Source organism: Dromiciops gliroides, chromosome 5 (genome assembly GCF_019393635.1).
Source record: "Dromiciops gliroides isolate mDroGli1 chromosome 5, mDroGli1.pri, whole genome shotgun sequence".
NCBI lineage: Eukaryota > Metazoa > Chordata > Mammalia > Microbiotheria > Microbiotheriidae > Dromiciops > Dromiciops gliroides.
In genome coordinates, this window is record NC_057865.1 from 149,869,630 (window position 1) to 149,882,654 (window position 13,025).

Below are 13,025 nucleotides of genomic sequence, written 5' to 3' on the forward strand. Positions count from 1 at the left end.
ATAAATTTTTTTCTTGTGTTTTCAGGCACACAGTAATTGTGTGTATACATATATGTATATATTAGGTTTATATATACACATTTGAAAACCTTGGGGAAATAAAGGCATATATTGTTTAAATTAATTTAAAATTGTAATGCATACATAAATATATATGTACATATATACACATACATATGTAAATATACACACATAGTTTAAATAGTACTTTTATTTTTTATATGTTTTATGTTGTCTTCTCTATAGCTCTGGATGGTATTCCCTAGGTAGGAAATTTGAGCATAGTGAGGTTGGTCCAAGTTGTTTTTTGAGAGTTACTGTTGTGAAAATTTTGGGTTTTGTTGGAATTCTTATGTTATTTTTAATGTCTATAGGAAGCAGTTAATGACTGTTGCCACCCTATCAACTTGATAACATTTCATATTTCAAATACCTTCCTCTCCCCCATCTAATAGAACTTGAAAAATAATTCCCAAACTGGACTATATAGTGTGTTTATATCAGGCTGGATAACATTTCTTGTGTTTTATACTTGGGTAATTGTTTTACTCATATTTTTGCCCTTCTTTGAAGGGAAAAAAAGATTTGGGGAGGAGAATGCACAAAATGATTGTTGTAACCCACAATATTATATAAGGAATGGATTGTCTTTGAATAAGTCTTACTCTAAAGGATGGATGAAATCGCATAATGGTTTTTAAGTCTTGTTCTTTTTTTTTAACCAGTATTTTCTAATGTTTTTGGTTTTTTTATTCTTTTAACTAGAAGAAAATGGGCTACTAAATAAGCTTGACATTGACAAAGCATTTATCTGCATCATACTTTAGAGTTCAAAAAAGCACTCAGCTGTTGGCAACATTACTTACTGTGTTGCTAATTATATTTTATCGCCTTGAATGAGCCACTAATAGAATTATAATATGTTTTCCCTCACAAACTTTGTATATAGCTTCTCAGTGGAGAGGGTAGGGATAGGACTTAGTTTGTCAGGAAGTCCTGAGTTCAAATGTCATATTGGACACTTGGTAGCTATTTGACTTTGGGCAGATAATTTATTCTGTCTCCCTCAGTTTGCTCATCTATAAAATGGGGTTAATAATAGCATCTACCTCTCAGGGTTGTTGTGAGGATAAAAGAAGATTAAATTTAAAGCCTTTTGCAGACATATATATGTGTGTGTGTATGTGTGTATGTATGTATACACACATACATATATGTAATCATTATTAGCCACGTTTGACGGTGACAATTCCAAAGAATCCTTTTTTTTTTTTTTAATTTAACCTAATTTATTTTCATTGCGGCGGGGGGGGGGGGAGCCTGGGCAGTGAGGGTTAAGTGACTTGCCCAAGGTCACACAGCTAGTAAGTGCCAAGTGTCTGAGGTCAGATTTGAACTCAGGTCCTCCCGAATCCAGGGAAAGTGCTCTATCCACTGCGCCACCTAGCTGCCCCCTAAAGAATCCTTTTTATGAGACTTTTATGACCAATAGTCCTAGAGATCCAAGTTTTTTATTAAAATCATTGAGTGATTTAAATGATAATTGTCTTTGGGAAATATTTATACTGATTTTTTGTTTAATTTAGAATAGTACTCAGATTTTCTTAAAGCTACATTTTAGTGGACTGTATATTGAATATCATTTGAAAATGCCTATGGAGATTGTACAAACAACTGACAAATCATAATTTTTCTTAGGAGAATGTTGATAAAGAACCTAACTTAATTTTTTGAGTTGTCAAAAGAGTTAGTTTCCAGGAAGCTAGTTTACAGAATTTATATGCACTATAACTGATGTGGAGTCTGTCTTATTTGGTGAGAATACATAATACTGATGAAGAGATCTTGGGTTGTTCTATGGTTATACAGCCAGAGGCTATCGATATCCCCTAATCCTGGTTATCTTCCAAATATAACTTGTTGGTTACAGAGGCAGTTAGGATCTTAGATCCAAAGGAAGAAGGAGCACCAAAAGTCATTTGTGCCAGTTCCCCTCATTTAACAGGTGAAACTGAAAGTGAGAGAAGGATAAATAAATTGTGTGAGAGGCAGGATTTGGACCTAGATCTTTTAATTCCATCTGGTCTTCTCAAAGCGTATATAGATGCCCCAGTATAAAACAGAAGTATCAAGAATGCACTCCACAATACTCCCTAGCAGGGCTGGGACCAGATTCAAATGTAATTGGGAAATGTTTAACAAAATAAATAAAAATACATTAAAATGTAATGTTAATATATGTGATTTTAGAAGTCATTTTGCAGCCTTAGGGATCCTAATGTATCGTTCCACTTGAATTTGACACCACTGGTGTATACCATCACTACTACTGGAAAAAACAAAATCATGGCAGGTTATTAAAGTTGCTTTTGTAGACAAAAGAGTACAAAAATTCTTTGAATAACCTGCTGGTGGTGAGGCTGTCCTTCTATTTTCTATCTTTAGAACGAAGGTTTTAGAATAGGAGGAGTAACAATTATTTTCTAAGATGTCATGCATATTCCTGGATTACTTATACTAGGGAAGTTAAGTCCAGTAGGAGTATCAGGGAATCTGCACTATATTCTGTGACATCTCTTCATAAGCTGCTGGGGTATGTTTTTCCATCCATACAGGACAATCAGGGTTAGTCCAAGGCAAAATAACTATAAAATAAGGAAAACTTGAGTGTCCTTCAATTTCTCACTTTCTTAGCCTCTTCCTCTCTTCTCTTCTGCTTCTCTTGAACTCCCCTATCCTAAGTGGTTTTATTTATGTGTTTTGGCCCCTTGGTTCTATCAACCTCATGGAAAAAATTAGTGGTAAAAATCACAGAGGTAAAAATGATAAATTTTGTTACTTCACAAATATCTTGCAGTTGAACTAATTATTTAAAAACCTTTTTGGCTCAAGTCAAAGTGTGAATCTTTAATTGTACAATTATGAAGGAACCTTCCTAATATCCCCCCAAATTCCAGGAAATAATTTGCCTATTTTTCCTTACTAAGGAGAATCCTGAGGGCCAGTCCTAGTTAGTAGAAAGTAGAATACTTTAGGCTCTGTCTCTAGGGCATTAGGGAAAATTTGTGGTACAATTATCTTGTTAAAAATGCATTCTTAGATGCAGTTCATATTGCCTTTCATTTTAGTGTTTTGCTTCCTTAGAATGGATGGTAGAAATGTGTTAAGAAATAAATGAATTATGCTATTTTTTCCATTTTACTTTTTGTTTCTTTAAGAAGCTATTAAGTCTGTGTTGCAATAATAGAAATGAAGATAAGAAAGTTTTCATTGTTCAAATGACATTTAATTTCATTCTTAATCATGTGTTATTTAATTTAGATGTTGATGTTAGCGAAGATTCGCCTCCCCCACTACCTGAAAGAACTCCTGAATCTTTTGTATTAGCAAGTGACCATAGTGAGTTTATTTTATACCATTATATTTTTTAGTGTTTGATGAAATATTTCACTTAGACCATAGATATCTCCTCAATGCATTATCAAACTCGGAATTTTAAAAATACTTTAAAAGCTGTAATTTTAATAACACAGTTAAGCATAAAGAAATTTTTTATTGATATTGCAAATTTTAGACTAAATTTTTTTGTCACACTTGTATTTCTATAAAACAATTTTTAATTATGGCAATAGACATTGGTCTTTTTCATTTATAAAACTACTGAAGTTGCTAGATGTAAGGCAGATTAAAATTCAGTGTAATGATTTTTTTCCCATGGTGTGCTTGATTGATGACTTTATATTTAAGTAAATTAGGCTTTTCATTTTGAGGAATATAGTAACTGTTTTAGTGAGTGCCTACTGTGGGTAAATATATGTTACTTCTTGGACGTAAATATTCTTAAAGACATTAGACTTTCAGAACTGGCAAGTTTTATTTAATGGCATTTTTATTATGTTCTCATAGCATAAAGAAACTTAAATATTATGTAATTCCAGAGTCCTTTATACTCTAAGGCTTATTATTAGTTCACAAAGCAAAGTTACATTCTTGCAATACAACTGAATATTTGTTTTGGTTTCCTTAATTACTGTTTTAATGTTAAATTATTGTGTTTTAAATATTTTAATAATTTGCTTTTCTAATTTGTTTTTCCCCATATTTTACTAATATTTTAATTTTATTTATTGATTTATTTTTGTGAGGCAATTGGGGTTAAGTGACTTGCCCAGGGTCACACAGCTAATAAGTGTTAAGTGTCTGAGGCTGGATTTGAACTCAGGTACTCCTGACTCCAGGGCCGGTGCTCTATCCACTCCGCCACCTAGTTGCCCCTTATTTTACTAATATTTTAAATATTTTATTGAACAAGTACAATTCAGCTGACTGATCTAGTCCCTGCAATGCTTGCAAAACATGTTTCATTCTAAACATATTTTATTTCATCAGCTTTGTGTCTTATAATTTAGGAATTGTTATTTATTAGCTTTAATACTTAATTTGGTTTAGGAAAGATTATAGAGATTTTTATGATGTGTATAAAAACTGGAAGTTGTTTAAACTTAATAAATATACAACTTAGAGTCTGCATTCTAAAAAGTTTATACCTTAAATTGTCTCTATATATATATATATATATATATATATATATACACACACACACATACCAAAATAGAAAGGAATTTCATGTTTAGAGAATTTAGATTTTGATCATAAGAATCCATTTTTCTCAGACACGCCTGTAAGATCTGCTGAGTGGAATGAACTTCATACCCAAGAGCAGTCTGAACAAAAGAAATCTGAAGTAAGACTTTCATTTTGGGAACGGAAGAGTCAGATTAGAAAGTTTTCTCTTGTTTGGTTGTAATTTGTAAATTAATATTATTAACATTATGTTTTAAACAAGCTCCAGGGGAAAAAAGCATTTCTGTTTCTAAAATTTCAGTTGAGTAGATTTGTTCCCTGAAGTGAAAATGAAAAAGCAAATAAGAATTACAGATAACAAATCATGGCATTTTACCTTTTTCACACACATTGCTCTATTACCAGAAATTAGATTTGATGTCTACAAGATGTGAAAAATAGTAAGCAAAATGTTCCAAAATAGACACTGAGAGCAAGTATAGATAGGGATTCAGTAAGATGGGAGAATGAATTTAAATTTGGTGTCATCATCTTTCTTGGCTACCCAGTGAGGTTCCTATTTTCAGGACTATGGGGGATATGTCTATGTCTGTGTGTCCTGTGTCTGTCTTTGTATTGTGTGTGTCATGTGCCTGTGTGTGTAATGCTCTTCTACCATAGTACTCTTGTATGATTGCTGTGTGTTTTTCGGGGGGGATAGTGATACCAGCCTTTCTACATCCTGTTTGAAAAAGGGAAGGTAAATTCTTTTGTCACCCATGAATACTAAAATAGGGAAAATAGCATGTCATGTTTCATGATTTTTATTTAAACTACATTGGAAGCACTCTTGTTCTCCTCAATTATCACTTGGAGAGTTCCAATGAGATAAAAAAAAGACTTGAATTTCATAGATACATAGAAATGACTTCCCCTGATTTTTCTGTTACATTATTTTTGCATATAAAAGTTGTAACAGTTTCTGAATAATTATTTAACAGGTCTTGATATCTACTGAGAATAAAACATTTGGTAAGTGATTAAGCTTTCTTTTCATTTTGTTTCCTATTTTGATGAAAAAATGTTGAAGAATTCCATTTTTTAAACCTTTGAGTTATATTTTGCTATCTAGTTCAGTGGAGACATGACTTTATCACTGCACCTTTAGTCCATCTGGATCATCTTTTTGGAACAACTTTTGTTTTAGTCCTCCTATAAAATCTTCCAGGAGATCTACTTGATGTGCTGGGCCCCATCTTCTTGCAGTCCCTGACCTCCTTTTCTGGTTATACTTTTTTTTTTTTTTTTGCTGGGCAATGGGGGTTAAGTGACTTGCCCAGGGTCACACAGCTAGTAAGTCAAGTGTCTGAGGCCGGATTTGAACTCAGGTACTCCTGAATCCAAGGCCGGTTCTTTATCCACTGCGCCACCTCGCCGCCCCCTATACTTCTTTTTGACAGTATCTTTTTATCCTACTTCTTACATGTAATTTATTGTAATAAATTGTTTTTATATGCTCCAGGTTTGGTGTTTTTTTGTTTGTTTTTGTTTTAGTGGTTTTCCTCTGTCTTTCCATTGCCGTTTCAGTATACTCAAAACTTTTAAGTTAATTGCTGCCAGATCAAATTATTGGAATATTTCCCTCTATCTTTCATTCTTTCTTTTTTTGGTGGGGCATTGAGGATTAAGTGACTTGCCAAGGGTCACACAGCTAGTAAGTGTCAAGTGTCTGAGGCTGGATATGAACTCAGGGCCAGTGCTTTATCCATTGCACCACCTAGATTAGCTGCCCCCTATTTTTCTTTAAAATATACATAGGAACTGGGTTTGGTTCCCTGTTGGTAGTTATTTGGGAAAAATTATCTGAATTAACCCAGCTGACGTATTTTGATTGTGACAAACCCATTCCTTCAGTAAGAGCATAATTTTTCATTTATTATGGTCAAGATTTATAAGACTGAAATTTAAATGAATATTACAGGATCAAATTAGAAAACTCATTAATCAAATGAATTTGTCATAATTGAGTCAATTGAATATGTTTTACACATCATCCTGATTTACTTTACATATTTATAATACCATTGAACTGTAATTATAATTTCACTGTCATGCCAAAATTGAATATTAATCGCATTGTAATCAAGTGTCTTAAATGCTTGATATTGCATCTTAGTAACATACTTGTCTTTTTAAATGAAAATTATGCATCATAGCACAATATTCAGCTTGTGAAAGTAGACCTTTTTTGGTGATAAGTCCTCATAATTAACATATATTTCCTTTTAGGTATAAAAGCTAACATGTTAATCATTACTAACTCATTTTTAAGACAAAAAATTTGCTAAAATTTGATTCTTCTAAAAGGTAAAAATGTTTAAAATTTTTCTAATTCCCAACTTTAAATTGTAATATCTAGGGAGTATACCTTTCAAGCAGATTCTGCATATAAGTTAAAGAGAAGTATAGAAATCCTACACTATGATATATTGAGGAACAAACTCGGAATATATTTGCCAAAGATCTTCTGCATCAAGTATAATTCCAGAGTAGAGTAATCACACCTGTCATCCCACATATTCATCCTCTCTTCCCAGACACATTACAGTCAAGAACCTATCCCTAACTAGAACCAGAATTATCTCTGGAAGAATAGAACCATATCCCAGGATATTAATTCTATAACATTTATTTATCAAACACCAATCAGAAACCAAAATCTAAGAGGGCAAAACAAGCTTTTGTATCAGATGAGTATATTTATAGGTTATATTTTTCATCTAATTCTAGGTATTTAATTGTTTTAGTGGTTTGAACTATTGTGTTAAAATTACAGAATGTTTTAAATGTTTAAAGATAATATTGGGCATTGTGAATAGAAAGTTGGACTAGTAACCAGGAAGCCCTGGGTACAAGTGCCTCTGACACATACTGACTATGCCACCTTAAGCAAGTCACTTAACCCCACCTAAGACTTAAGTTGAAGATATGGTACTGATTTTCATTGATAAGTTGGGGTTTTCTCACCTGGGGGCTTCTCTCTACCAATTACAGGTCCAGGACTTGTCCAGGATCACATGTAGTCAGGAACTGAAATGTAAACCCAGGTGTTAGACTCTTAACTTCACTGTTCTATCCATTGTACCACACTGTTTCATAAAATAACTGAACAGAAGAAGTGCCCAAATAAAGTGGTTAAAGCATTTCAGCTGTTTCACTTGTTCCATGTTGCTAATGGTTGTACCATAGTTGTATCCCCATCTCCACTTTAAGAAAAATTTCAAAAATGAAAACCTGTACTAAATAATGGAAAATTTAAGGCTAATACATCTGGCTTCCATCAAGAATTTACAGTCATTTAATGTGCATACATATGACCTTCAGAAATGCATCTTTAATTTTGTACAAGGTATTCAACACAGGGGCAGCAAGATGGCACAGTAGATAAAGCACTGGCCCTGGATTCAGGAGGACCTGAGTTCAAATCTGGCCTCAGACACTTGACACTTACTAGCTGTGTGACCCTGGGCAAGTCACTTAACCCTCATTGCCCCGCAAAAAAAAAACACAACAACAAAAAAAGGTATTCAACTCTTAGCTGGGTATTTCAACAGTATGATCTGCCTTATTGTCTATATTAAAGCTCTAAATTTACATTGTTGCCAATGATAATAGCTAATAACTTTTTCTTGTTTTGTTTTTTAGATTATCCTGTAGAGAGTAATCAGACAGAGACGAATAGAGAATGTCCACTTCCTATTTTAAGTAACAAAGATCATATTTCAGAAAGTCCAGCTGAAGCCACAGATATTGGTAATAATTCCATTAAACAATATGATGTTTTTACCTGCCAATGGTTACTGTTCTCCCCAAATTTGTAACTAAGCTTCAGGTAGTTATATCAGAAAGAAGGCCAAATTCTCCTTTAGTTGGATTTCCTTAAGATAAAATCAACAGTGAATCAGACTTTGTAGTGTTTTATGTGAGTCCTGATACTAGCCAAGAAAAGTGTTTGCTGAGTTGATCAAGGAATAAATTAAATGAGAGTATACTTAAATGAATATACCACATCAAAATGAATAAAAAAGTAAAGTACAGAATGCTATTTAAACAGTTTTCTTTTAGTTTTAAAGCAGTGTCAAATATATTTTTTCTTAAGTTGTATCAAGATTGGCTTTATTCCTGATATTGAATAAAATATTTTTAATTTGTCAAACAACTCTGTGATTTTAATGTAAAATTTCTTAATGTAAAATCGTTTGTGTTCCTAAAGGTAAAAAGATATCTGTGAGTAATATGGTTGTAAATAATATGCCTTAAAACTGAAAGATGATTCTATCTAATATTTTGACTGTAGGTTTTGGTAATCGTTGTGGAAAACCCAAAGGACCAAGAAATCCACCATCAGAATGGACATGATACAAGGGGACAAAGGACACATGAAATTATACTGGAAAATTCAAGTGCCACTGAAAACCAGATTTATAGTATTTCACTTCCCCCCAGAAATAAAGAAATTGGGTTATTGTGGGTAGGGGTGGTTGCTAAGAGAGCAGTGTAGAACATTACCTACAAAGGATACACTTTTTATAGTATATCTATTTTAAATTTAAAAGTTTGCAACAGTGGATTCCAGTATTACATTCTAATTTTGGGGGGGGCTGGGACCATCTACTCTGCCTTATTGTACACTTAGGAAAAAGTATTACATATGGTTTATTTTGTAACTTCAAGTATTATTGCCTTAATGTCTCTTAACCCTGTTACACGCTGCTTGTAGACATGTTAATACAGTAATACTTTTATGAGAAATTGAGTTTATGGACTACTCTTTTGCTAGTGTTTTATCATGTATGCATTATTTTGTATATGTACAGGGCAAGTAGGTATATAATTTGATAAAGTTGCAATCATAAGATATTAACAGAAGATGTAAGGAATCTCTGCATGTTCTAAATCTTTGTCTACTTTATTTGTAAATTATTTGCCCTGATGTTTTAGAAAACAGTTTCTGATTTTTAAAATTGCTGGACATATGATTGCCAGCATTACAGGTTAGCAGAGATAAAAGATTGTAATAATACATTTTGTAAATTGTAAGCAAAAGGTTATTTTTATATTATATACTGTTTGTCAATCCTAATTTGTCCTGGTTTTCATCTAGTTATAGAGATTCAGTAAGTGCCTTGGAACAATATTGAATTCTCTTAGCTCATGTGTGTTACTTTAATATTTGAGTTCAAATGGGATTAGGAGACTATCAGAATGTCTATGTTTTAGGATATTTCACCTGCCAGTAAAAAAACCCAACCAATTCTACAAATTCTGTCTCTCTTGATTATCATTTTAACTTTCTTAGAAACCTTGTACCTTTTATAGGATTTTTTTTTCTTTCTAGAATGAAGTCCTGTTTGAATTGCATTCTTCCCATGTAACCTCCTTGTTATAGGGACTGACTGAAATATCTCCAAAGTTGGGGCAGGAGGTAGATCAGGTTTGGTTATCTTCAAGAGATTTCTGTTCTCTTGATTTTTAGAAATAGTCTTTTTAGACAATTCCCTTATTACCAAACAGATCAGAGAGATAGAATGTACAGTAGAGGCTTTGAGGGAAGAAAGTGGGAATCACTGTGAAAAGGAAAAGCTGATGGCTTTTCTATGGTAGAAAATTTTTAAATCAATTATCCTTCCATATCTATCCTTGACTGGATTTTTGTTGTTGTTGCTTGTTTACTCAGGGATTTTTTGTATTCAGTGAATCAGCAAAAACATATTCAATCCTTCCTATGTGCTAGAAAGACAAAAAATGAAACACTCTCCTCTCAAGCTTATGTGCTATCAGGGATGATAACAAATACTTATATAAGCATATACAGGATAAATACAAGGTAGTTACGAAGGGGGAGGGCACTAGTAGTTGCGGGAATTCAGTAAAGGCTTCATGTACCAGTTGGTGCTTGAATTGAGTCTTAAAGGAAGCAGAGGGGAGGAGAAAGTGCTTTACTGTCAAGGAGTCAGCTAGTACAAAGACATGGAGATAATGAAGATGAATTGCTACAAGTGACGAACAGAGAAATGCCAATTTGGCTGGACCATAGAGATCAGAAAGAGACCAGATGAAGTTGGAAGAGTGTCTGTCTCTAAGATTTCAAACTCTGAGCAGAAATTGTGTACCAGCAGTAAGCAAGACAGTCAAGGTTATAATCTAATGAGGGAAGATAGCACTTGGAGTGGAGCTGAAAGACACAGTTACAGGTACAAGCCTTAGCATGTTATAAGAACCTTTTGGACTGTCATGGGTTTCAAGGAGGAAAGAGGTGTCATGTTCAGTTCTGTAAATTTCATCTCAACTTCTAGTTAGTATTTGGAAATTAAGATAAGGCGTATTGCTGCTTTTGGTACTTGAGATGTTACTGCTTTTGGCACAGAATTTTGTACTTGGAAGGAACCTTAAATATTCAATAATTCATTCACTTATTTAACAGACAAACTGAGGCTCAAATTGATTAAATGACTTACCCAGAGCCAAACATGTGGCAATGGGAAAAATATCAAACTGAGTAGATGAGTTATTTAATTTTAGAGTTTTGGTTAAACCATGGATTTTGGATTAGAGACACACATTACTTATAGCCCAAGTCAAAATTATTATCTACTAGTCATCTGTTTTTGCCAAGAATGTACATAGCCTCTTACATTTTTTGCTTTTGTCCAGAGTTATCTGTGTCCTTTTAAGAAGATTGTAATAATAGGATGGAATAATAATTAGATCAATAGATGAAATTATATGGGTATTTTAAAAAATAGTTCATCTGTGTTCTTAAAAAAATATTTAAGTTAGTCCAACAGAATAATCATTTTTTAAATTTGCCTTAAAAGTTATGTTAATATTTTGTCATAAATGAAAATTTTAAAATAATAAAAACCATATAGATATTCATCTATTTCAATATTCACTGTAGGGGCCTTTAATTCATGTTCCTGAGAAGTTTCAGGAAACTTGTCTTTTCATTTTTGAACCAAATGCTTTCCTCCAGTTCCTTATAATGTTACTATTTAATTAATATTTGTTATAATGAAATGCAACTAGAATATTTGCTTCTTTTAAAAAATAGGTCCAAATTTTCAGTTTCTCTTCTCTAATTTGGGGTTTTTGTTACAATATTCTGAAAAACCAGAATCCGGTGTTTTGGCAAATAGAAAGTTGCAAAAGCTCTAAGGAAGATTTTCAGCATCATCTCAGGAGTCCTTCTTTTCATTATACCGAATAATGCCTAAATAGTATATCCAGTTTTAAAGTGTGAGTGTTTTGTTGTATTTGCTACAACTTATTCTCTGTACTAGTAAACATCAAGGTGTTTATATATATATATATATATATACACACACACACATATATATAAAATGTAAAATATAGAAGATTAACCATTTTTTAAAACTAGTTAGCTAAAACAGGACTTGGATTGTTGAATATGATTAACCTAAGGAAAAAGACATCTGAATATTCAGAAATGTGGTGGTGGTGATGATGATGATGAGGTGGTGATGATGACAACGACGACAGCTTTTATAGAGCTTTACTGTATGCTATGGAACTGTGCTAAATGCTTTATAATTGTTATCTCATTTGATCCTCACAACCCTGGGTTGTAGATGCTATTATTCCCATTTCATAGATGAAAAAACTGAGGCAGAGAGGTTGTGACTTGCCCAGGATCACAAAGGTAAGAAGTGTTTGAGTTCATATTTGAACTCAGGTCTTCCTTTGACTCCAGGCCTTGTGCTCTATCCATTGTGGCACCTAGCTACTTGGTTTTATTGAATTAACCTTATTTCATGGTTCCTTTCCACAAATTCTGCATTCAAACCAAACAAGATGAATCCATCCAAATATATTCTGTGCTTACTTTTCATATCCATGCTAACTTTTCTTTGTATCCCTGGAAGCTCCTAGCTCAAATCTTTACTCAAGCTTAAAAATAGAGATTAAATATCATTTTTACCATGAAGGGCATCACTTTCTTGATGCCCTTAGCATGTAATAGTTGACATTATAGTTGCCTGTGTTAATCATATCCCCCTATTTCACCGTAAGCTTCATGAGGTCATGGTGCCATAGATATAGGGCTGAAAGGGACCTCAGAAGTTACCTAGTCCAGTCCTCATTTTACAGATGAGCAAGCAAAGGCCCAAGAAATTAAATGAGAAGCCCAAGGCTGTGTACAATTTGAACATTGTTCCCTTAACCCCCAGAGTAAATGGTGTTTTTACCATGTTGCCTTGAAGTCAAGGATCATATTCTATTATATATATTTGTTCTGTATATATTCATCCAGTAACTGAAGGTATGGATGGAGATAAATTCCTCCTTTCAATGTGTCTGACAAATTTGGTGCCATAGGATGTAATTCTTCTGATTTTAAGCATACTACATTTCTTTTGCCTGTCTAAATGATATACAAG

At 33.1% G+C, this 13,025-nt stretch overlaps 1 protein-coding gene and 1 long non-coding RNA gene across 6 annotated transcripts in view; one reads left to right on the forward strand and one right to left on the reverse strand.

Moving 5' to 3' along the window:
* The window catches only part of PTPN12 (protein tyrosine phosphatase non-receptor type 12), a 95,764-nt gene extending 85,878 nt beyond the window's left edge, over window positions 1–9,886 (forward strand). For 2 of the 5 annotated variants that reach the window (XM_043967044.1, XM_043967048.1), the window contains 5 exons: window positions 3,322–3,399; window positions 4,674–4,744; window positions 5,565–5,595; window positions 8,269–8,376; window positions 8,921–9,886. In XM_043967044.1, the coding sequence (XP_043822979.1) occupies window positions 3,322–3,399; window positions 4,674–4,744; window positions 5,565–5,595; window positions 8,269–8,376; window positions 8,921–8,982 (350 nt within the window). In that variant the 3' untranslated portion in view covers window positions 8,983–9,886. The remainder of the gene's footprint in view (window positions 1–3,321; window positions 3,400–4,673; window positions 4,745–5,564; window positions 5,596–8,268; window positions 8,377–8,920) is intronic. The other 3 variants (XM_043967045.1, XM_043967046.1, XM_043967047.1) reach the window with 3 other exon arrangements.
* LOC122728424 overlaps window positions 1–13,025 on the reverse strand; it is a 66,483-nt gene that overhangs the window by 19,987 nt on the left and 33,471 nt on the right. Inside the window, exon 2 of the long non-coding RNA XR_006353280.1 lies at window positions 7,591–7,653. This is a non-coding gene — a long non-coding RNA (uncharacterized LOC122728424). The remainder of the gene's footprint in view (window positions 1–7,590; window positions 7,654–13,025) is intronic.